The sequence below is a fragment of the Oryzias latipes genome, chromosome 4 (genome assembly GCF_002234675.1).
Source record: "Oryzias latipes chromosome 4, ASM223467v1".
NCBI classification, from domain to species: Eukaryota; Metazoa; Chordata; class Actinopteri; order Beloniformes; family Adrianichthyidae; genus Oryzias; species Oryzias latipes.
The window spans coordinates 2,575,463-2,601,232 of record NC_019862.2 but is presented as its reverse complement, the minus strand read 5'-3'; the positions used below and the strand labels follow the sequence as shown (position 1 = coordinate 2,601,232).

Sequence of the window (25,770 nt, the reverse complement as noted above, 5' to 3'; positions counted from 1 at the left end):
CAAAACACAGCTTTAGCTGCATTATAGCCACATGACAGCAGTGCAATAAGAAACAGGACGTGGGATGGAATGCAAGCCTCTAATACGACTTAGGTAAATCTGTGACAAAGCTAAATCGCATAACTTTCTGTGTAAAAGCTTCTTTGTTACAGCTTCATTATTTTCCTAATAAAGGCCGGGTTTGCCTCAGGCCAGCTGTAATTTGAGTAATTCAGCAAAAAGGCAGCCAGACGGTAAGAGCCTTCTCCTCATTTTTTAAATCTATTTACGGTCTATTTTAAACAGTAATGACATTTTGCTAAATTTTGAATTTTCAATTTAATGAATACTATGGAACTCTTTTGATATTTAAATGAGAAGTATTCTGGATAGGATGACAACAGCTCTTTTATTTTCAGCATCTCTGTGAAATCTGCAGCAGGAGTAGAGCAGCTTTTGAAGATGGAGATTTTGGTCTTTTTGTTCTCTTTTTCTGCCCTTGGCATTCTTTATACTATGAACTCCATACCTGAGATGCAAGAGTAAGTGACACAATTATTATGCTTTAAAAAATAGCCTAAGGTTTTGGAAAATCATGTATGTTGTATATTTATTTATGTGATATATGTAAGTTTTCATGGAATGCATTATATTAAGATGGATACATAACTATAAAAATACATTCATAAAATATACATTTTTACCACTTCAAACCCAATAAAAAACAAATTGTAAAAAAGAATAAAAAAGGACGTGTTATTTAATGAGCCTCGAGATTTTTATGTAGTTACCTTTTTTCCACCAGTAGAGGACTCTGTATGCACATAACACTGATAGGACGTGCTTGTGTTACATGCATCTCATCACATGAAAGAATGATTTTGTTGAGAAGGAATTAACATTTAGTAACAGTAGCAGATAGAGTGGAAACATTCTAGAAGACCTTTCCCAGCTGTTACCATGATTTCTGATTCAAATTTTGATTGAGATATTTTGTATTTTACTGATTTCAGAGAATTTTTGCATGAAATTCTAAACAAGTGCTGGTTGTTCATTCCGAATCTGGAAGCTGATGGTCACATGACAGTTTTAACCGAAGCCAAACTCACCTCTTTGGTGAACATTTGAGTTGATTGTCCTTTCTTCTGTCAATGACTGTTACACCAGAATTTGATTTATTACTTATTAATAAACATGTCTGAGGCTTTAGTCAACAAACACACCATATTGTGTGCATAGTCGACTTGCATTGTTGAGCGGCAGAGGCACTTGTGTTGCTCTCCTGCTATTTGTTTCCCTCCTGTGGGCACACACAGGGAGTCTTCTAGGAGGCTGTTTGCTGGAAGATATCTTGGCCACATTAATCTTTCTCATGCAACTCAGTAGTACCTCTGAGCACTAAACACATAGGCCTTTGCTGAACCAACATGCTTTCTGCTCTCTGCCTGTGAATGACACAAGCTTTTTCACAATTTAAAGCTCTTTCTGAGTTTTCAGCCAAAGTGAGCTTTGAATCCATCAGGGAAAAGTTGTGAAAAAAAACCCTCTAAATATGGAATATTATTCATTTATACCTTCATTCATGTGCCAAGTATCATCTTTTTACATGTGTTATGTTACAAAACAGGCAAGTATGACTCTGGCTTTGTATCACAAAGCCTTTGAGTAAAAACAACCTCAGCAGCAGCACATGTGATCCTCACTGTATGTTACACATATATGAAATGAACTTTCTTTAATCTTAAATTGAAAGTTTTCTGAGCATCATATCATCTGTTTTGGATTTTGAGAAGATGTGCACAATGCACTGTTATGATTTATTAACCCTTCTGCTTCCACAGGCCGTGCGTGATCCTGGAGATTGGTGTTGCTGTGTTGGTGGTTGTCTTCCTGTTTTACTTCCTCATAACTCGTGGCAACCCACCTAAAGACATTCTATTCTTTGGTAATTAACACACATTTGCCCACTCACCTGCAATCACTGTTTTCACAATTACTGGCAACTGAAGGGTTAAGGCCTACTGTGTGTTGTTCTGGCCATCATAGAAGAATTTCTAGAACCTTCATCCCACTCCCCTTATCAGTGTTAAAACATGAATGGTATTTCATGTGAATTTACCTCATCAGGAAAAGCTCCTTAGACTGATCGGGATCAGAGCAAAGCTGATTCAGTCTTTTCTACAGCATAGCTCAACCAGATCCTTTGCAGACTAAAGATCACATTTAGAATTCCTTTACAATGAGCCTTTGCATTAACACAAAGTCTTTGACTGACCCAGCGGAAAAAGTGCAATTCCTTTTTCAATTGCTGGAAGAAAGCTTAGCTACCTATTTTAATGTGACATTAGGAGTTTGCCCTTTTAACTGGTTAAAATAGATACATTCAGTTCTGTGGTTCACTTGCTAAAATGTCTTGAATGCTGGAGGCTAGCTGCTCCTTCAAATCCAGCCAGTAGCTGGGTTAGACAAACTTTGAAATGGACAAAAAATTATTTACAAAGGTTGAAAGCAATTTAGAAGAAGTGAAGATCTTAAACTTTGAGAGGCAAGTTGTTGCGGCTAAGAAAGCTTTGTATCATCAGGAAACTCAACTGTTTTACTATTGAACAAGAATTTGCAAATGTCTCCAATTATCACCATAACTTAAATAAAAATCATGAGTGGGTAGCATTTGCATGAGTGCAAATACTGGTACATTTATATAAAACCTTTGAATATTTTATGATCAATGAAACATCTGCAGTTGTTTGGATGAGTGCCTAAAAAAATAAAGCGAATGAGTTGAAAAAAACTAATGGAAGACTGCCTAACCCTTCTGTCAAACTGTCTGTTTTCCAGTTCTCATTGCACTACTTGATGATGTTCACTTGGATCAAGTGTGTTCATTTGATCAGAATTTGGAAAACACCTCAGTCAGCTACTAAGGAGCAAGCAAGGCAGGTAGAGCTGGCAAACAGTCAGGGTGATGAAATCTGAAAGACCAGAGTTGGGCAGCCCTAAACCATAGCAATACTTTTTCCTTCATTTTTGTCAAAAATACTGTCTTTAATTTTCAGATAATAAACAAAACCACAGGTTTGTCAGTTGTTGAAACCATCATATTGTGCTGTAATTCTCAGTTAAAGTTGCTGTCACTGTGTGTCTTCTGGCATAGAGCCGTTTGAGGCCAAACTTAGATTCCTGTTGTTGCTTGATATATATCTCTTTGGTAATGTCTGAGCTTCAAAGCAAGAAATGTTATTTTCCAAGTTGTCCAATATTTCTTCCAAAAGATTTTCCAAATGTCATCCATCCATCCATCCATTTGGTGATGGTAAGCCACTCCAGTGGTACTGTCCCAACAGCAAGTCCCAGATGGTCCTTCTCCATGGCTTTGCTATACTTCTTTCAGGTCAGAGATTTTTTTCCCCACAGCCCCAGGTTTGGTAGGACTCCTATTTTAACTTGATAGCCTCCGTCAAACCTGGTGGTGTCTACGTTTGGGGATTGCCACTGTGACAGGTACCAAACACCTTGCAGCAACAGCACCAAACTGTCACAAAGACAATAGTGTTGGACAAAATACTCCATTGGAACTCCATGCATCCACACTCCGTCTGTCTGTTTGAAGTTACCCATACACTTCTCTTGAAAATGGCAAAAACATCACTTCAGCAGTTCATAACACCTTGCACTCATTAAACCTTTCTTTTACAGTCTTTGCAGAATTTTCTTTCACTTGTGTCATTGACCTGGTGAGCGCTTTGGAATATGACGGCATCATTTCTGGTTTTATGGAATTTTACCAAAAGACGGTAGGTTGTACGATCTGGTCTACAATCAAATACATGAGTTTGAACAAAAATCGTTTTCACTCAGCTAAATGCATAGCTCATGTAGAACGTTTCTACAAGTATTTACTGCTGTCCTTAAGCAATCTGAAGAGTTAACTTTGCATTTTTTTCCAGGGTGAACCCTACTTAGGAACATCTTATGCCATTATGATGTGTTACTGGGATGGAATAGCTCACTTTGCCATGTACTTGATGATGATCAGCAGGATAACGGATAGGTGGGTGATGAAAATTGTGGAAATCAAGCCACACCTTGTAATATTATTTTACGCACAACAGCAATCTACAGTCCCCTTCATACGTGAGAGATAGTCATAACCTAAAAACGGGCATTCACAGTACCTGGCAAATTTTAGCCTATTGAGACCTGAGCTGTTGTTTGATATGCCTTTTTTATTTTGTAGTCACAGGGCCACAGATAAACAGAGTTAACTAGAGTGGAAATAAAACCCACAACGTGATGCCCTCGAATGTGGATGCTAGGTCTAGAGAGGTTAACTCATTGTTTTTATGCTAATTTATTTCCACAAAATATGTTGTGGGTGCATTTAGCAGATCAAACCCACATAGGAGTCTGAACAAGACTGTTTTGATAAAAGAGTCAGGCAGTCCTGAAGCTCAGTCAGTGAGTTCAAGAGCTCAGTGCTTGTAGCCTTGAGCCAGGTGCCTCTGCAAAAATGCAATCTTTCAAACAATGCCAGCTTTGTAGATGTGTTGAGTGGAGCTTTGCATTCAGCTGGAGATTTCTGGGTTACTATGTTCGAAAATCATGGTTAACAATGCAATGTTTGTAAAATCTTTTCATTTCTTTGCAGTTAGTTTTTTATTTCTTATTTTTATTTTCAGAAAAGCGTTCCGGACCATGGGCTTATTCTGGGCTGGCTCCTTGTGTGCCAACATGAGTGTATTCATTACAGGGATAGTGGCAGGTAAGATTTCTTTTTGATCTTCCTTGGCACTGGTCTCATGATCACTAGCTTTAATCAAGCTGACATCTGTCCTGTCGCACGTCATCATCATCACAGCTCAGCCTGCCAACAAAGACCAGAACAAAACACATCACAGGCTAAAGCATTTGCTGTGGGCATTTTAAACTGCACTTGGTGTTGAGATGAAACCCAAAAATCAACTCTAAACTACTCATGTAGACAGTGATGGTAAAAGCTCATAGATGTTAATTTCTTGCAGGTAAATATGGATCTGAGGTCCAGCCAGCCTTCTGGCTGAATTTTCTTTTCCTTCTGATGCCTGTGTTGGGAGGGGTTCTACTGTTCACTCGACCTAAAGACAGACCACTAATTGGAGGATATAATGTGAGTAAAACATGTAAAAAGCTGCTTTTTGGTGTAAATAACAGAGCTTTGACCTGTTTATTTTGAGTGTATCAAACCAGCTTCACTCCTGGTGACTGAATTACCTCTATGCTGATTTGATGTCATTTACTGAAGTAGTATAATGTATTATCAGCTTAGAAAAGAATTGAAATTACTTTCTAATCCATTGATAGACCAGAAAAACCTCAGTCATGGTCATGCAACTGTTGGGCCTGTTGGCAGTGCTTAAGGTGTTCTACCACTGTTCCTTTTGCAGTTTAGATCAGGGGTGGGCAAAGCTTTTAACTTTTGACTCGTGGGGCACAAAGGGGCCTGAAATTTAACAGAAGGACCGGACCAGGAACAGATGCATGAACCCAACTCACAAGAGAAAAATAAAATGGAATTTGGATGAAAAGATGCTTAGATTTAGATTGAAGATTGATGAAGAGGCTTTAAAACAACATTTTAGAGGTTTTAATTCAAAACTGTGGCTTTTGTTCTCATTTTGGTGCCAATTGCACCAATGGCTTGATGTTTATCAGGGAAAAACACAAATGACAGAAATGCTGCATTCATGTGGTGTTGGAATGATTGAAAAAGGGTCTTTCTGACAGAAAACACGAATTAAAGTCAGAAAAACAACACATCTTCCACATGAATTGAGTATAATTTCCTGCAATTTATTTGTAGTGCATTATCTATGGGTAGACACTTTAATAATAACTAGAATTATCAATATCATTTTTCCAGTTTGGCAGGCCAGATTAAATAGTTTTACAGGGCACATGTGGCCCCCAGGCTATAGTTTTTCCACCCCTGGTCTCGATTGTCGACATGGATGTAAGGAGTGCAGTCAGGCCACTGGTTTTTTAATGGGGACTCCTGCACCATCTGAGCTTTTTTGATTGATGCTCCTAACAATGACAGCTATTTGTTTTCAAGAATCCCAGAACCACTTCGCTTCATATCTACAACCATATCTTCAAATTCATTAAGAAGCAATCAAAAGATAAACAACATGTCAGCCCGAACCATGATGCAGAGGAACAAATACATGACAGACATGTCCTGAGAAGTGGTAATGCCAGCCTCCAAAACAGAGGGGGGTATGAAAGAAGTTCATTCATTCATCTTCTACCATTTATTCCCTTTTGGGGTCATGGGGCTGTCGGAGCCTATCCCGGCCACTTGGGGGCAAAGGCAGGGGACACCCTGGACAGGTTGCCAGTCTGTCACAGGGTAGAGTGTCCGCAATCACACGCCCATGCACTCTCATAGTCACACCTAGGGACAAGTTAGGTTGACCAATTAACCAATGAAGCATGTTTTTGGGCGGTGGGAGGAAGCTGGAGTCCCCGGAGAAACCCCCCGCATGCATAGGGAGAACATGCAAACTCCACACAGAAAGGTCCCCTATTGATGTTCTGGTTCAGGTCCCCCAGCCGGGACTTGAACTTCTTGCTGTGAGGCAAGAGCGCTAACCACTACTCCACTGTGCAGCCCATGAAAGAAGGAGAAACAGAATTGAGAAAGAAGAAAAAAGGGAGTACAGGAAAAAGAGGAAAGAAAATACAGTTAATCAATCCAAAAAGAATAAAGAAATCAAAGTTCTATATCTAAATTCCGACCCAACTGCAGCCCCAAAAGCAGCAACATGTTGTTTAATTTTAAAGGTTGTTAATACACTTTTACTTTTAGAGTATTTTCTTCCTTTCTCCCATACTTGAAGTGAATACTGTTTTCTTTCTGCTCCTGTATCAAAATCATAATGGAACTATCAGTGTGCTGGAAGCCTCCTTCTGAGTCTTTCTTTTTTCTGTAGCAGGATTCTAGAACAAAATAAAAACAAAATACATAGATTCCTACTGAATTTCACACAATAGATCTTGTTGAAAAGTCTCAAAGTAAAGGTTTGGCCATGGGTCTTCTAGCCTGAGTCACCATATTTGCCGGAGAGGAGAGGCCCCTAATATCAATTGATCTCTGGATTCACAGCACTTTAATACATTTTCTAGAAAAGATGTGTTAACAGCTATTTTTAAACAAGCACAATTCTAGGTTTTGATATAAATCTTTTTATTTACGTGTCCTGTGCAGGAGCCGAGGAAGCAGATTAGAGCTGATGGCCTCTAGTGTTGGATAGATGTTACTGCAACTATAGGGCTTATTTAGCTTCAGACACTCACATATACAGTGGTCTCTCATTTATCTCAGGAGTTACTTTCTGAAAAAATAAGCGCTCCTTCCTGCAGTGAGGGCGTTTCAGTCTCTGACTGAAGGAACTGCTCAGAGCATCTATGGTCTTATGCAGAGGGTGATGAGGATGAAGAGGATTGTCCCTGATGGATTCCAGTTTCTGTAACCTCCTCCTCTTACCCACCTCATTCACAGACTCTGTGGGACATCCCAGAACAGAGCCAGATCTCACAGATCCTGTTCCTGTCATATGTAGATGGTAATCAAAAGGGCGGGGCCTGTCCACACGCACACTCAAATGTTACAAACATACCTGTTGGCTGAAAAAACCTTGACACACTGATATATGAACCTACATAAACCACAGATACAGATCAACTCACACTCACATACATGTATGTAAACATACAAACACACGTTCGGCATATACAGTATCATTCCTGCACACATACAAATATCCTGTTTGTGTAAAAGTGAGCTGGTAGATGCAGAGAATAAAAAAAAAGAGGGGGGGCTCCCGCTCACCACCAGAATGAGGTGAAGCAGAAGTACCCTCACGCATAGAGGCAATCCGCCCCCGGGGCAAAATGTTTCCTTTTTAATTTAATAGCAGGCCCACAGTCAGGAAAAGGTTGTCTTGTAGAATTTTTGCTGTCATTTCTGCTGATTGTTTACCAGTGAGACATTTGATCGAAGCTGACAAGGAATAAGATGTTACAAGTTCCTCTGGGAATTGTGGATATATTAAAGACAGACGCATTCACGTAAATTAATAATTTTTATTAAACACACATAAAGGAGTACTCAGTCTCATATATCCAATCGTTTTTTTTTGACCTAGCAGTTACAGAGCAGAGCTAAATTCCCAGCAGCAGTCAGGAGACTCAAACCATTGTAAACCCTGCACACAGGCGACCAAAATGCAGAGAAAAGTCACTGCAAGACCATCTCACATGTTCATGCTTAAACACAATCTGGTGCCAATTAACATGGGCGACAGAAATGATATTGTCCTGGAAGTGACCCAAAAAAAGAAGAGACAAAGAAACAAAAGGTTTTAAGCAGTTAGGCCACTGTACACTCCTAAAAGTGGACTAACTGCAGCAAAACTGCAAAAGGACAGCAGGTAGTGGTACGTGAATGACAGGAAACAAACATAATATAAACACAAACCCCCAAAAAAATCTATCATCTGTTAAAATACACTTTTATTTAAAAAGATCAAAAGCAATAAAATGCAGCATTCCAATTCACAAAGAGGTTGTCCTGTCATCTAAAATACACCATTTAAAAAATTATTTTAAATGCTGCCAAATCAAACATGATTATTAAAATGAAATCGTTCTTACCAAATTGGCTCACAACTGACACACAATTATTGTGGGCCCAGCAGTTGTCCTGGCCACCCACAAGAATCTGGCACTTTACCGCTCTTCCTATTGAAAAGGAATTAATGAGGACAACAGTAACAGAGGTTGTATCCGTTTTCCTTCGCTACTAGTAAACTATACAGTGCGTTCGCCATTTTGTAGTGTTGTCTCTATCTACATTTCCAAAATCCAACCCTAACCCTAGAAATTTCCCAGAAATCTCTGAAAAAAAACAGATCATCGATGTTCATTAGATTGGCAAATATAGACCACAATACATAGTCTTTTGATGTTTTTGTGTATTAAAAAATGTATTTTTTTTAAACCATTCATGTTTTCATCAGAACACAGTGGATTCATAAGTAGCTGTCGTAAAATGCTTGTATTTATTACATTTTTACTTTGTGAATTCTGTGACGTCATATTTGTCGTTTATAAAAAGAAAAAACTGAAAAGAAAGGCAAAATCCAGAAAAGAGAGGGAAAAAAGGCAATACTGACAGCTCGTCCCACATGGCTGAAAAGGACAACATGGCTGAGATGCTAGCCGAACTAAAAAACCTACATATAGAGCACATGGATGCTTCCCAGGAGACTGAAGCCTTACTGTCTAGAGTGGAATCTACCCTCCAAGACGTCCTGGAGCGCACCTCCAAATTGGACCGCCGAAACTGAACAGAGGGTGAGCGACATGGAGGACAAAACACTCTGACATGATCGAGCAATAATCTGCTACTTGTTACATAGGGATGTGTGAAGAATAGTTAGAACCTGCCTTTAACTTTTATTACACTAAAGCACAGCCAAGCTATTTTTCTCAAAAATTAACAGTAAGCAAAAAATAAATAAATGACACAATGGTCAGAATAATAAATGGAAATAAATAGTGCAAACAGTACAAACTGAGGATGATCAAGGTGCAGATAGTGGACTGGTGACTGGACATATAAGTGAAAAGTTTAAGGAAGGAGAAGTTAAAAACTGTTCATGAGTCTGCCTGCAGAGGGAAAGAAACTGTTCTTGTGTTGTGAGGTTCTGGTCCTGATGGACCTTAGCCTCCTGCCCGACGGGAGTAGTTCAAGTAGACCATATCCAGGATGAGAAGGATCGGCTGCACGCCCCCGGGTTCTGGACACGTAAAGGTCCTGGACAGATGGAAGGCTCCAGCCAATTACCTTCTCAGCTGAGCGCACAATACGCTGTAGTCTGTTTCTGTCCCTGGTTGTAGCTCCGGCATACCACACTGTGATGGAGGAGGTGAGGATGGGTTCTATGATTGCTGTGTAGAGCTGCACCATCATCTGGGCCGGCAGCTTGGCTTTCTTCAACTGCCACAGGAAATACATCCTCTGCTGGGCCTTTTTGAGCAGAGAGCTGATGGACGGCTCCCACTTGAGGTCCTGAGTGATGGTGGTGCAGAGGAAACAGAAAGAGTCCACTATGGTGATGGGAGAGTCTGTCGGGATGAGAGGGGATGAGGGGGCTGTGACTTTCCTGAAGTCTACTATCATCTCCATTGTCTTCTGGGTGTTCAGCTCCAGGTTGTTGATGCTGCACCACAACACCAGCAATTCCACCTCCCTCCTATAGGCAGACTGATCATCGTTAGAGATGAGTCCGATGAGGGTGGTGTCATCCGCAGACTTGATCAACTGGACAGAGTCATGGCTGGAGGGGCAGGAGTTGGTGTACAGGGAGAAGAGCAGAGGAGAAAGTACACAGCCCTGTGGAGATCCTGTGCTGATAGATAGGGTGGTGGAGATATTCTTCCCCAGCCGCACACACTGCCTCTGGTCCATAAGAAAGTCAGTGATCCACCTGCAGGTGGAGTCAGGTACGTTTAGCTGGAGGAGCTTTTCCTGGAGCAGAGAGGGGAGGATAGTGTTGAATGGCGAGCTGAAGTCCATGAACAGGATCCTAGCATAGGTTCCCGGGGAGTCCAGATGCTGCAGGATGAAGTGGAGGTCCAGGTTGATAGCGTCATCTACAGACCTGTTGGCTCTGTAAGCAAACTGCAGAGGGTCCAAGAGGGGGGAGGTAAAGGACTTGAGGTGGGGGAGGACCAGGCGCTCGAACGACTTTATGACAACAGACGTAAGTGCCAAAGGGCTGTAGTCGTTACGACCAGTTATGCGGGGCTTATTGGGGACAGGGATGATGGTGGACAGCTTGAAGCAGGCCGGGACATGGCAGGACTCCAGGGAGGTGTTTAAAATGTCTGTGAAGACCTTTGCCAGTTCACCTGCACAGTGTTTCAGGGTGGCAGGGGAGATGCCATCTGGGCCCGGAGCCTTCCGTGACTTTTGCTTACGGAAAAGCTTGAAAACCTCCTCTTCTGTCACTGAGAAGACAGTGGTAGGGGAGAGGTGGTCCAGAAGGGTCATACTGTCCTCAGTGAGTGGGGGAGGAATGTGACTCCAAAGTTGCTGAGTAAACCTGTGCAGTTGGGGGGTGTGGTGGAGGAGGGGTGTGGGACTTCAAACCTGGCATTAAAGGTGTTAAGCCTCTCAGCCAGTTGTAGATTTTCAGCAGCATGACACCGCATGCACTGCACTGCACGCACTGCACTGCACGCACTGCAAGCTCCAGGCTTGTAGTTGGTGATTTGCCTAAGCCCTCTCCAACCAGAGGCGACGTTGTTATCGGAGAATTGCTCATCCAGGCGATTATTGTGCCGAGTTCTCACCAGTTCCACCTCTTTTGAGAACTGGTACTTAGCACCCTTATAGCTCTCTTTGTCTTTGGCTCTGTAGGCAGCTTCCTTCTCCTTCCCCAACTGTCTCAGTCTGGGTGTGAACCAGGGTTTGTCGTTGTTATAGGTAACCCTGGTTTTTGTTGGGATGATGCTGTCCTCACAGAACTGAATGTCTGACGTCACAGTGTCTGTGGAATCATCCAAACTGTCTGTGGCAGCTCTAAACACATCCCAGTCCGTTTTGTCCAGACACATGTGAAGCTCCTTCACTGCCTCGCTGGTCCACATGTTAGAAGAGAAGTCCTCACTGTAGGTTTAGAGAGCTTCAGCTTTTGCCTGTCTGCTGGGATAAGGTGAATCAGGGCACAGCTCTGTAAGCCACACTGACTGTTGTGTAGCAGTGATCCAACGTGTTCTGCTCTCTTGTTGGGCATTTAACAATTGTCTGTATCTGGGCAGCTCCTGGCTCAGATTCCCTTTATTAAAATCCCCATAAATTAAAGAGTCCGGGAAGGTTCGTTCCACACAGAGAATCTGTTAGCGAGGGCGCGGTGGGCCTCGTGCATGTCCGTGCACGGCGGGATGTAAACAGCGGCCAGAATGAATAAGGCAAACTCACGTGGGGAGTAGAAAGGTTTGCAGTTTATGAAGATATTTTCCACCTCTGACAATGAAACCCCACCATTCTAGCCCCCCAGATCCATTAGTCCGGTTCTTCGACTTCAGAATTAAAGACAGAATCCTCCAAACAGCATGGAAAAAGCGGGAATTGACATACAAAGAACAACGGATTTTCTTTGACCAGGACTGCACAGCAGATGTGCAAAAGAAATGCAAACAAGTGCGAGAGATGATCAAACAGCTGCGAGAGAAAAAAAGGGAAAGCCCAATGCCCATTTCCTGCACAGCTGAAAATCCACCTGCAATTTGGCATCAAAACCTTTACCACCCTTGTAGATACAGCCCGACCCTCCGAGAGATGGGAATTGGTGTGAAAGAAGAGCAACGGTGTAACACTCTACCGTTCATTTAGAGCCTTGTAATTGTCGCAGGTTGACTTTTGAATCTAAATGAACAAATGAACAACCAATTAAATCAAGATCTACTCTTTATCCAACACAATTCTCAGTTTCTAGTCACAAGAGGGGTTTGCTAACTGTGACTGACATAGGTCATTAACTGTTGGGCCTTTGGACTGGGCCTCGGATATCTCTGCTAAATCGGTGGAACTCTTCCTAGTGATCTTTAGGCGTGGAGCAGACCTGTTTTCATAATGTTCACGGGTCTGTGGTAGGGTGTTAGAATCTATGGTTCCTACTTCTGGTTCCCAAACCCTTAGGCGTCAGGAACCTGATTGAGACATCCCTTCCTGTAGAGCACTTTAAAGTTGAACTGCTATAAACGTAACGTCAAGTGTGTCAAACGGGAAGATGGCCTTGGACAATTCAATGCCCATGATAATGCTGCATGGTCTGTATATACGAGAAACTCCTGCCCTTCTAGGTAGTGTCACCATTTCTCCACTGCCCAAACTACAGCCAAACACTCCTTCTCGGTGGTAGAATAGTTATTTTCTGGACCATGAAGCATTCTGGAAGCATAACCATGTGAAATTGGAAAGGAGCACTGGGTTAGGTTAAATTAAAACAGGAGGGCTTTGTAAAGCTTTTTTCAACATATCCATCCTGACCTGGTATTCCTCAGTCCATCTCCACTCAACCCCCCCCTTTTATTTTAATTATGCAAAGTGAGGTATGAACTTGTGCTACCATCCTACTAACCCTAAGAAGCGTTGGAATGATCTTAGGTCCTTGGGAGCAGGGAAATTGGTTACTGCTTGGGTCTTATCTGGATCAATCTCCACACCTTTCTCTGACACTAGGTGACCCAAAAACTTCAACTGCCTTTTGTAAAAATGACACTTCTTCATATTTAAATTAAGATTGGCTGCCTTCTGTCATGATATCACTAGACTTGGCAGACCCAGATGCTGGAAACCGCAAGAAAACCCAGAGGAGCGTAAGGTTATAAAAGATGATTTAATTTACAGTCAGAGATTTTGATGGTAAACTTGAAGGGTGAATTCTGATGGCAACAGGAATGTTGAGGATCAGGAATCTTGGCTTGGAGGCGAGGCGCAGCTGGAGGGTACGGCAGTAGAGGATCAGGAGAGCTTGGTTTGAACTGGATTCGTGGCCTGAAGGTGAAACATGGAATGACGACGATGACCAGGTAAACACTCGTGGTGATCTTTTCCTGTAGGTGAGGCATAAGGAGAAGAATTAGCGAGATGTAAGCAGGCATGAACGATATACAAGAGGCGACCAGACAATGCACTGTAAAGGAACAACAAACTGGCACGGGATACTGGCACTGGATCTCCTTATGAGGCTGCAGGCTGATGAGGTGAGTGGAGACAGCTGGTCACGTTGGAAAACAGAGCAGAGAGGGGAGGGGGAGGAGAGCTGCCAGAGGCACCATGACAGTACCCCCCCTCTCAACGACCGCCCCCTGGCGGTCCAGGACGCCGGTCCGGGTGGGCATGGTAGAAGTCGTCTATGAGGGCATGGTCCAGGATGAGGGAACGGGAGATCCAGGAGCGTTCATCTTTACCATAACCCTCCCAGTCCACCAGGAACTGGAGGCCACGACCACGGCACTGGACGTCCAACTCCCGGCTTACATTGAAGGCCGGGGCGCCATCGATGACATGGGCGGTTGGAGGGGAAGCGGACGGCGGGCACAAAGGGCTTTCATTAACGGGCTTAATTTGAGAAACATGGAAGGAGGGATGAAGCTTGAGGGTTGCTGGTAGCTGGAGGCGGACACATGAAGGGTTGATGATGCGGTCTATGACATAGGACCGATGCAGCCACGAGGTAACTTACGGGAGGTAGCCTGGATGGGGATGTTCCGCGACGAAAGCCAAACCTTCTGTCCAGGTTGGTAATTGGGTCCCACCACCCTGTGGCGATTAGCTATCTGGCAGTTCCTCTCCTTGGTGGGGAGGAGAGCGGCCCTGGCCTGGGGCCAAATCCTTTGGCACCGCTGGACGTGGGGCTGAACCGAGGGTACTGCGAGATTGAGTTCCTGTGATGGAAACAGAGGTGGTGAGAACCCCTAAGGCGGCTTCAAAGGGAGACATCCCCGTGGCGGTAGATGGGTGAGTATTATGGGCATACTCTACCCATACCAGGTACTTGGACCAGTCAGCACTATTTTGGGCAGCCTTCCACACCTGGGAAATGAATTGAGGACTGCAGTCCGAAACAATGTCAGTGGGAATGCCATGATGGCGGAATACTTGATTGACCAAGATATCTCAGTGACAGACGGGACCCACGACAGACACCTGCAACTTTTTGAATACAGTGGCCAAATCTTTCCAATGGTCCTCTTTCATCTTTGAATACACAATGATGTTGTCTATGTATACAAAACATATCCGTCCTCTCAACTGTCCTAAAAGTTTCTCCATCAACCATTGAAATGTAGCTGCTGCATTCCACAATCCAAAAGGCATGGATTTGATTTGGAAAAGGCCCGGGTGTGTTGTAAAAGCAGTGACTGGTTTACTTCTGTCATTCATCTCCACCTGCCAATAACCTGCCTGGAGGTCTAAGGAGCTAAACCAGGAGGTATCTTTCAGTGACTCCAAGATGTCATGAACAAGTGGCATAGGATATGCATCAGGCAGGGTCTTGGCATTGACTTTTCTGTAATCCACACAAAACCGGTAGGATCCCTCAGGTTTGATCACTAGAACTACAGGAGATGACCAGGCCGACTGCGATGGCTATATGATGTTTTCTTGCAGCATTTTTTCTACATGTTCTTCGATTACCTTCTTCTTTAAAGGAGAAATTCTGTAAGCTCTACTTCTGACTGGTACGTCATCCTTTAAGAAAAAACTGTGTTTCTCCACATTGGTCTTCCCTAAAACTCCTGATGTGACTGTAGGCCAATCATCAAACAGGGTTTCAAGCAACTCAGGAGAGTCTGTGTCATAGGTCACAGGGTCAGGCGTGGTGGTGGCCTCTCAACAAGGAGGAAGTTTCCCTGGCTGAAGGGCATAGTACAGCTGAACTGCTGGAAAGGAGGGATTGGCTGAGTAGTTATCTCTGGACAACACATGCGCTGGAGAACTGAACTCATGATACACATAACCTTGGTCAGATCTTATGCTGTATGAATTCTTAGTTAGCTTGAGAATGGCCCCGGATCTCGAAAGAAAATCCAAACCAAGGATTAACAAAAAGCAAGGTGTACATCTTCCATTATATGGACAGACAATGGCCACTGTCCCTCTTGACCTTCCAAACAAACAGTCTTTTTTCCAAGGGCGTGATGCACTGTTCCATCTGCCATGACAAATCATTGTCTTTCAGCTGGTTGAATGCTTTCCTTGTTCTAATAGCTAATTCTCTCCATATACCGTTCCCCATCAATGTAAAAGTGCCCCCAGTGTCCACTACAGCCTCTACTTTCACCCCCCGTATGGTGATTGGGATCATTAAAAGTTTCGGCTCACGACCTTTATGTGGGTTTTGTTTTCCCACTGTGACCCCTATTGCTCCCTTTGGCATAATTTTCCGGTCAGTTTGTCTTTTGGGTGGTCTTTCAGCACCGGCATGCACCTTCTGCCAGTACTCTTTAGCTCCTGAACAGTCCTTCTCCACCATTGAACCTATTTTCACCAGCTGGGCTCCCAATGAAACGGTCCCACACAGACAGCCGGCCACCTTGGGGTTGATGTTATCAAGTATCAACTATCTCTTCCTCTGTCTTGTCGCGTTTCCACTTTAGACACAAAGCCCTATAGTCATAGGTAAAGTCACGTAAACACCTTTCCAGTCTCTGCATGGTTGTACATAATTGCTCTTCCACTTCACTTAAATAATCAGTTGGAAAACAGATAGAAAAGCCTCCTCGAATGACAACCAATAATGCACAATAGGTTTAGTGGTATTTCATACAGAAGTCACCTCACAACACACACACAGACACACACACGCACACATCGGGTAACATTTTTTAAAATAAGGATAAACTGATGATTAAAACAGACTGTTTCCTCAGTAGGAATGAGTGAATGGGTATCTGGCTGATTTGAAGTTTTTTTGGGCTGATGCAAATAGAGTTCAACTGATAGTGGAAAGGATTTTCCCGCCTGGATGGAGTTTTTTTCCTTCCCTTATTTTATCCAAACCCTCATTTTGTACTCTATTTTCACTTTATTTTTATCCTTTTAAGCAACTTTAGTTTAGCTAATTGCTTGTGTTTAGCTAAACAACACATTGTGCATTTCTGGAGCACTCTCCACTGTTAACATTAGAACTGGCTGATTTGAAGTTTTTTTGGGCTGATGCAAATAGAGTTCAACTGATAGTGGAAAGGATTTTCCCGCCTGGATGGAGTTTTTTTCCTTCCCTTATTTTATCCAAACCCTCATTTTGTACTCTATTTTCACTTTATTTTTATCCTTTTAAGCAACTTTAGTTTAGCTAATTGCTTGTGTTTAGCTAAACAACACATTGTGCATTTCTGGAGCACTCTCCACTGTTAACATTAGAACTGGCTGATTTGAAGTTTTTTTGGGCTGATGCAAATAGAGTTCAACTGATAGTGGAAAGGATTTTCCCGCCTGGATGGAGTTTTTTTCCTTCCCTTATTTTATCCAAACCCTCATTTTGTACTCTATTTTCACTTTATTTTTATCCTTTTAAGCAACTTTAGTTTAGCTAATTGCTTGTGTTTAGCTAAACAACACATTGTGCATTTCTGGAGCACTCTCCACTGTTAACATTAGAACTCATAATAGACTTATTCATTTGTTTTTCTTCTTGTTTGAATGTCAAGTCTAAGTTCTTTGTAGTTACGGAGTCTTGTTCTTATGTCATAATGTTCAGTCTTATGCCGTGTTTCAAAGGTTCTATGAGGGCAGTAGAAAAATAAAAAACACAAGTTAGAACTCAAAAGATCACAGCAGTGAAAGAAATGATAACATAAGCCAAGCAGTATGAACAACTAGATAATAACAACATTCAATGTTCAGGGTTTAAATCATCCTATTAAAAGAAAAATATATACACTCAACTAAAGAAGCTACAATGTTCAATTACTCTTTTGCAGAAGACCCACTTACCTAAACTGGAACACTAAAAATTAAAATGGGAATGGGTGGGTCAAGAACACAGTGCTTCTTTCGGGACAAAAAGGGGAGTAGCACTATTAATAAATAAGATAGTCCCTTTCTCCATCAACACAGTTACTAAAGACGAATTGGGAAGGTATACTATGATAACTGGTAACATAGGAGAAACTCTGATATCAATCTTAAATGTCTATGCTCCAAACCCCTAGGAGCCAGGCTTTTTTCTCAAAGATTGGGACTCACACTGCAGGTGCTTATAGTGGGGGGAGTTTTTATTACTGTACAAATGGTAGATTAAACAGAGCACCTGTTGAGACGGGCCCAACAACTAACACAACTAAAAAGCTTAGTGATATGATTTCAGAACTTGGATTGGTGGTCCCCTGGAGAAATAAACACCCAACTGATAAAGACCAGTTTTTAATCTAATGTACACAATGGCTTTTCAAGAATAGACTTATTTTGCCTCCCCCAACAATACATGCATAATATAATGACTGCCACATTGAACCAATAACACTGAGGGACTATGTTCCAGTTGTCTTAAATATAACCCTGGACAAAGAAAACTATTTTAAACATTGGAGATTAAATATGTCCTTGCTGACCAACTTGGAAACTGTTCAAACCCTAAAACAATACATTGGAGAATATTTTGAAACAAACGACAATGGCGAAGTCTCACCAGGTGTACTGTGGGATGGAGCAAAGGCATTACTTAGAGGTAAAATGATTCAAATTGCATCAAATCAAAAAAGAATGCGCCAGATACAACAAATTAACCTTGAAACCAAAATAAACCAACTTGAATTAGAACATAAAAACACAGGGTAACATACAACACTGGTGGAACTTAAAAAAACAAGGGCAGCCCTAGAAAATATTCTAACATATAAAGCTGAAGGAGCACTTAGATTCTCAAAACAGCGCTACTACGAAATGGGCAACAGAGCTAGCACACTCTTAGCATTCCTGCTCCATAAGGCTCAGGCTAATCATCTAGTTTTTAAAGTTGTCCATTGATTTCGAATGAATCCCAATATTAAGGGGGTGAAAGATAAAAGTCAGCAAGTGACCCAATTACTTCTAAACTTGCCCTAACAAAAACCATAAAAGAATATGGAGAAAGGTCGGGCTATCAAATTAACCAAATCAGAGTCAAGTCAGAGGCTCAGATGCTGGTTGGACAGTGGCCTGAAAATGAATCAAAAGGCTTCAAATTTAATTTATCTACACCAGGCTTTAGATATCGTAGAACTAGCGCCGACACATCACAGTTGTTCAAACTAAATTCTGGAAAAATACTAAATGAAATTAAGAATGATCTGACGAGATGGGAAGTCCTTCCACTCTGATAGGGAGATTGGAGACTATTAGAATGAATGTACTGTTGAGGCTCCTCTTTGTGTTTCAGACCCTACAAGTCCCCCACAGCCACTTTTATAGCAATTAACAAGTGGTTCTCCAAAAGTATATGGGCAAAAAATAAACCCAGAATAAAATTTAATAGACTACTGAATGCCAAAGAAAATGGATTTACCAAATTAAAAAAAAATATTGGGCAGCTCAGCTCAGATCAATGAGATCTTGGATACCTCAAGATAAAACTTGCTTGTGGGTCGATATGGAACAAAGTGAATACCGAAATCTACAGCTAGACACAGGCACATTTTTAAGTTAAGATACTTGGGGACTGAACAAAATTAACAACCCATGGGTTAAAAATACTTAGAAAACATGGGCGCAAGTCAGAAAATATCTCAAGCTCCCACTTTCAATGTCCAGAGCAGTAAGAATCTCCCACAACAATGACTTTGCACCTTGTAATCTAGATGCAGGGTTAATGAAATGGGAGAAAGCAAGCTTGAGTAATCTTTGGGAGCTATTTGACAGGAATATCCTTTGAACAGCTCAGGCAGCTTTTTAGATATCTACAGGTGAGAAATTATCTGACCAATCAAAAAGAATGGGGCAAATTGTGCAAAACATCATCTAAAATAGAACAATTTTCATATTGACAATTGAGGGAGATATGAAAAAGAAATGTATTTCACACACTCACGGTGTTTGTTCATGATTATTTTGTTGACTTAATAAAAAGTTAAAAAATAAAAGCAATATACAAATCGTAAGATCTAATGTGCAACAGAGTTCACATCATTTTTATTTGTTGAATAATTTGTCTCCTTTATTCTCCTTTTTTCTTTCTATCCTTCCCTTTAAGCCCTTAATAGGATCTTTTTTTACATTAATTTTACTTTACCAGGATCCCCACCCAACAGTCAGTCTGATCATAACGTTCAAACATCCCGGCCCTTCTATTGCTGAAAATCTGTTGCAGCTCATTCCTGCTTCAGCTGTGACTTCCTTGTCAAACACAGTGAAGTACTGAGAGTACCAAAAATACCAGGTTTATTTAACTACCTATTTATTCTTTTAGTTACTCCTTTTGAAGCCCCTCAGTGCCCTTGCCTGAATGGGTTTGGGACTCACACAGCTCATGAAGACCCTCTGTGAGGAGCTGTGTCTGAGTGACACCTTTTGGGCTGAGGTTGCTGACATGGCTGTGGTTCTAGAGGTGTTGAGCAGCACAGTGATACTCTGAAATTCTGACACCAGACAGAGTCTGTGCCAAGTAAGTGGACCGAAGAGAACTGAGCTGCTAATGAGAGTAAGGCCCTAACACCTTTTCACTGTCACTCTGAATCAGTTTGAAAGGGATGTGGTGCCTAGCTTTTAAATGGTCTCCAGAGTGGCTCCCAATGTCACATTAACAAATGTTTTATGTCAAATGTGTGTGCAGAAAAAAGGCTTTCACTTCTCTGAAATGAAATCTCAGAGACTTTGCAGTCAACCTTAATCACTGCCCCCTTTGTTGTCACACACTCACAGGCCCAGCAAGCTCAGAGTATGAGGCTAATCTGGCGTCCCTTGGACATGATCTTGGTGTTGCTGCTGTTGGCATCAATGGCCTTCACTATCCTTAGAGGCTTGGTAAGTATGTTAGTGTGCTAACAGAGTTCAAGTCAGAAGTCATTTCTATAAAATTCTTTCCCCCATACCTTAATTGTATTTCATATCAAATTGTGTGGTTTAATTTTTATTTATTTTTTTATTTAACCTTTATTTAACCAGGAAAGTCCCATTGAGATTAAAAACCTCTTTTACAAGGGAGTCCTGGCCAAGAGGCAGCAAAAAGTTACAAACACAGACAACAAATACAATTACAATTTCAATTATAAAAACAGTTACATTTAAAGGAGTTGACCTCAAGTGCTCTCAGTCTGGCTTTAAAATCATTTACTGAGATAAGTTCAGGGAGCTTCCAGGTTTTTTGCAGTGAGTTCCATGAAGTAGGAGCAGCGTGAGAAAAATATCTTTTTCCCAGTTCTGTGCGGACAAATGGAACACTGAGCAACAGTTGATCGTTTGAACGCAATGAATATGAATCCACAGTTCTCCTCGTTAGTAAATCTGCAATGTAGGAGGGAAGCAGTCCAAGCATGGCCTTGTAAATAAAAGTGTACCAGTGTCCTTGCTTTCTTGTGGACAGAGATGACCACCCCACACGAGAGTACAGTTCACAGTGATGTGTTAATGCTCTACTATTGGTGATAAACCTCAGAGCAGCATGATACACAGAGTCTAATCTGTAAAGACAATGATTTGAAGCATTCATGTACAAAAGGTCCCCGTAGTCTAAAACAGATAGAAATGTTGCAGTCACAAGCCGTTTTTTTACCTCGAAAGAGAAGCAAAGCTTATTTCTAAAAAGAAAACCCAATTTCAGTTTTAGTTTCTTCACAATATTTTCAATGTGGGGCTTGAATGTCAAAGAATCATCAAGTAAGACCCCAAGGTATTTGTACTCATGTACTTGCTCTATAGCATCTCTGTGAAGAGTGAGAATCTTAGGGAGATCTTCTGGCACCTTTTTGGTATTAGAAAAGAACATGAATTTGGACTTTTCAGCATTTAGGACAAGTTTCAATTGCAGAAGTGTAAGCTGCACATTATCAAAAGCTTTCTGTAAAGATTCAACTGCTTTCGCTGGAGTTCGTCCAAAGCAATAGATAATTATGTCGTCAGCATAAAGATGAATATTAGCATCCTGAGGATCTTGTCCTAGTTCATTAATATATAAAATGAAAAGTAGAGGCCCTAATATTGAACCCTGTGGCACCCCCCTGTGGACATTTAAAATTCAAGCCATCACTGTTAACACACTGAGTCCTTTCATTCAAGTAATTTCTAAACCAGGAAAGCACATTATTGGAGAATCCGAAACAGCTTAGCCAATGCATTAAAACCCCATGGTCCACAGTATCAAAGGCTTTAGACAAATCAATAAAAAGCGAAGCACAATGTTGCTTTTTGTCAAGAGCAAGAAGTACGTCGTTGACGACTTTTGTAGCGGCTGTGATTGTGCTGTGTTTCTTCCTGAAACCTGATTGCAGCTTTGATAGAAGTTCATTAATCGTTAAATAGTCTTTTAGTTGATCGCAAACAAGAAATTCGAGAATTTTTGACAACACATAAATTTGATATTGGTCTATAGTTAGAAAGGACTGCTGGATCACCTCCCTTTAATACAGGACAAACAAAGGCAGATTTCCAAATAACAGGTATTTCTTCACTTTGGATTGAGAGGTTAAAGAGTATTGTAAGGGGCTGTGCCACAAAATCAGCTGCAGCCTTCAGAAAAAAAGGTTCTATCGAATCTGGACCAGGAGGTTTCCTCGGATCGAGCATCCTAAGTGCCTTATGCCCTTGCTGCACCGAGAAAAGAGTAAAGTTGAAGGAATCCCCAGGGAAGAGAGGAGGATCTGTGCAGGAAGTATTGAGTGCTGCACCTTTTTGATTAAATAAGTATCCACTTGAAATAAAATGTTTGTTAAAGTAATTCAACATATCAACTTTGTCTAGGACTGGAAGTGAGTCCTTAGGAACAAATGTTGGAATTAATTAATTAATTAAAATCTATTTTGTGCTAATGAAGTTTTAAATAAGACAAACCCGCCTTGTTTATCGTCTGTTTCAATAACAGATAAAAAAACGTGTAACTAGAAGATTGGTCCACGGAGCAAAACGATGAAGGACAGAGACTTGGGGTGTATTCAGACTGGACACATTAAGTGAACCAGAGTTCATTTCCCCTGATAAACCTGAAAACGCTTCCTACATACTTTTTTGTGTCTCATTAGTAGTGATCAAAGGAATATGTATTTTGAGGCAACACATACTTCAACAATTTTGCTGTAAAACTGAAACATCACTTTATCAGAAAGTTTTATTGTCGTGACAAAGTTGTGAAGATGTTCAGATGTATTACTCTATTTTTGTAGTTCACTGCTGTTGCATGGAAGAGAATAACTCCAGTACTCTCTGTAGGTGGCTCTGGACTCTCCTCTGGAAGCCTGTTCTGTTTATCTGGAGCAGTATGAACCCTACCTGAAAGATCCTGTGGGTTACCCTAAAGTCATGGTGGGTCTTCTTCAGCTTTCTTTCTGAGCTGAACAAACAGTTTAAGAGTCTGCAGCACATCAAAAAGCAAGCCTCACATTGACCTCTGCTTTCAAGGGTATTACTAACCGTGCTGCAGGCTTTTTTTTATCTGCTCCAGTCTTCGCACCTGATTACAGAGCCATTTTTCATTAGTACAGCAGAAATGAGTGCAGGTTAGAGGCCAGCAAATCTTTGCCTTTTCTCTGCTTGACTCTGTAATTGAAAGTCAGTTTGCTGTGCTGTGTTCTTCCTCTGAGCCCTCACTGCTTTGGTTGGATCATGGGGGGGGGGGCAGTGTACTCACTTCTGTCAATAGGTTATCCAAAGACATTGCTGGGGCTGCAGTCCTGGCACAATTGAAATGATTGATCAGACAGGCAAGCTACACACAGAGAACCTGATAAGCTTATCTGTCACCCAAAGTCCTCCATCAGCATTTTATTGATAGGGCGGGAGGGGGGGGGGGGGGGGGGTTGTGTGCTCATCAGCTCATGGGTGCTTCTTCCTTATGTTTACATTCTATATTGGTAGATGAATTATTTAGATTGGTCACACAACATTAGGAACACTTCATTTCAGACACTGTGATGTTTTGTCTTCACATTGAAATATTTTGGTATCATTTGAATGTCAGATCTGTACTGGTCCAAAGTAGAATCACAGATACCAGATAGACTTTGTGTTTTTGCTTTCATCAAGTAGTTAACCTTTGGTTGAGTGGAGTTGGATTTACAGAGCTCGTCCCAAATTCTGTATTTCCAGTGGGACTATGCTCCTCTGTATTTGGTGGGACGCGGTGTGGCCCAGAGGAGAATGACTGTATTAAGTGTTTGTTGGGTTTAACAACAGCATTGACTGACAGTGATGGAGAGCCTTATGGCCCCCGACTTCACTCCATTCTAAACATGCAAAAAGCACACAACGTTATACAGCCACCAAACAGAGACTGAAGGGATCTGCCTGGATCACTAGAAGTCTTCTGTATAATCTTTTTTTTTTTTTTTCATTCATTTTCTTAACCGTTTATTCCCTTTCGGGGTCACGGGGTTGCCGGAGCCTATCCCGGCCACTTGGGCGTAGGCAAGGGATAACCTGGACAGGTCGCCAGTCTGTCGCAGGGTGGAATATCCTCAATCACACATCCATTCACTCTCACACTCACACCTATGGACAATTTAGAGTTGCCAATTAACCTATGAAGCATGTTTTTGGATGGTGGGAGGAAGCCGGAGATCCCGGAGAAAACCCACGCATGCACGGGGAGAACATGCAAACTCCACACAGAAAGGTCCCCCATTGATGTTGTGTTTTTCATGTCCCCCAGCCGGGACTTGAACCGGGGGCCTTCTTGCTGTGAGGCAAGAGCGCTAACCACTGCGCCACCGTGCAGCCCATCTGTATAATCTAAAATACAAAAATAGGAGAGGGAAAACATTTTCTGACTGACATCATTAATTACATGAACAAAACTGCTTTGTTGTCCTTTTTAGATGCTGGAGTTGTTTTTTTATGGTCTACCACTTTTGGGGGCATTTGTTTATGGTCTCCTTAAACCTGGGTGTGAATGGATGTCAGACTGGACCATATTCTTTGCTGGAGCCATGACACAGGTAAGATCACAGAGAACCATCTGCAGAAAACCCATATCAGATTGTGAGCTTCATGTCAGCATATTACCGAGAGATCATTTAGAACCTGGTCTGCATTCTTTGTTTCTAAACATTTTTGTTTTAACTGGAAAGCCTTTCATACTCGTTATCAAAGCGGTTTGATAGAGAATATTAATAAGTGGGGAGGGCAGTTTGTGGATCTGATGTTCAATCGTTTATTGGTTTACCTGCATTTTGCTCTCAAAGGGTCTTTCTATTCTTAAGCCTTCCAGAGTTAACTAAATCCATAATATATTACATTTGGCACACTAAAGAACAATTTTAAAATTAAACATGACGTATTTTTACAGCTCATTTTAATAGAAATAAGACGGCTCTATCTCTGAGGACCAATCTTTTGCTCTTTGTGGGTGCCGCCAATTTTATGATGTCAATCAGCCTTGGTAGTGTCTCTGCGTTTCGCTTACAAAAACAAATAACATCAGAACTTTTGGAAATCTGGGTGTGCATGTTAAAGGAAAGTGTTTAGCCGATCACCACTAGCTCCACCGAGTAAGTGTGTGTTAGCCTGGGGCGGTTCTGGCAGCTCAGACTCTTCCTGGAGCTTTAGCTGCTTTTAAACAGAAAAACAATTCCACAAAAACACCGTCAAAATCCTAATCCAGTGACAGGAAAATCCAAATAATGAAAGTTGCAAAAGACTTTCATATTACCTGGGTCTAAAATTCATCTTTTTTTCTTTCCAGTGCCAGTGGTCCCACATTGGGGGATCCCTCCATTCTCGCACCACAGCTCCATTTAGGATCCCAAATGATGCGTTCTGGACCGTGTTGGCAGCTAATTTAATCTATGCAGCCACTCCTGCTCTGGTGGCCCTGCGGGTTCACAAAGATCCCTTATTCTTCTTAAAAGTTGCCTCGTTCCCTGGGCAGACTGGTTTGCCAAACAGTGAGGAGAAAGACACCAAGTTCAAAGAAAAATAAATACAGTTTCTTCCTAATCTTTGGAGCTAACGGCATACTCATAATTGGAAAGGAGCTGTATACCTACAAAACTTATTTGTAAAACAGTTTAACAAAACCTAAATATATACATATTTTTGCTCAAAATCAG

The 25,770-nt window shown here is 41.6% G+C and overlaps 1 protein-coding gene across 1 annotated transcript; it reads left to right on the top strand.

Moving 5' to 3' along the window:
• LOC101168358 (transmembrane 6 superfamily member 1) lies at positions 1-25,770 on the top strand. Its single transcript, XM_004067598.4, has 11 exons — positions 1-233; positions 399-521; positions 1,821-1,924; positions 3,676-3,773; positions 3,927-4,030; positions 4,659-4,741; positions 5,001-5,125; positions 20,435-20,536; positions 22,934-23,026; positions 24,538-24,657; positions 25,404-25,770. Exons 2-11 carry the CDS (start codon positions 442-444, stop codon positions 25,638-25,640), a joined length of 1,146 nt encoding a protein of 381 aa, XP_004067646.1. The 5' UTR covers positions 1-233; positions 399-441; the 3' UTR covers positions 25,641-25,770.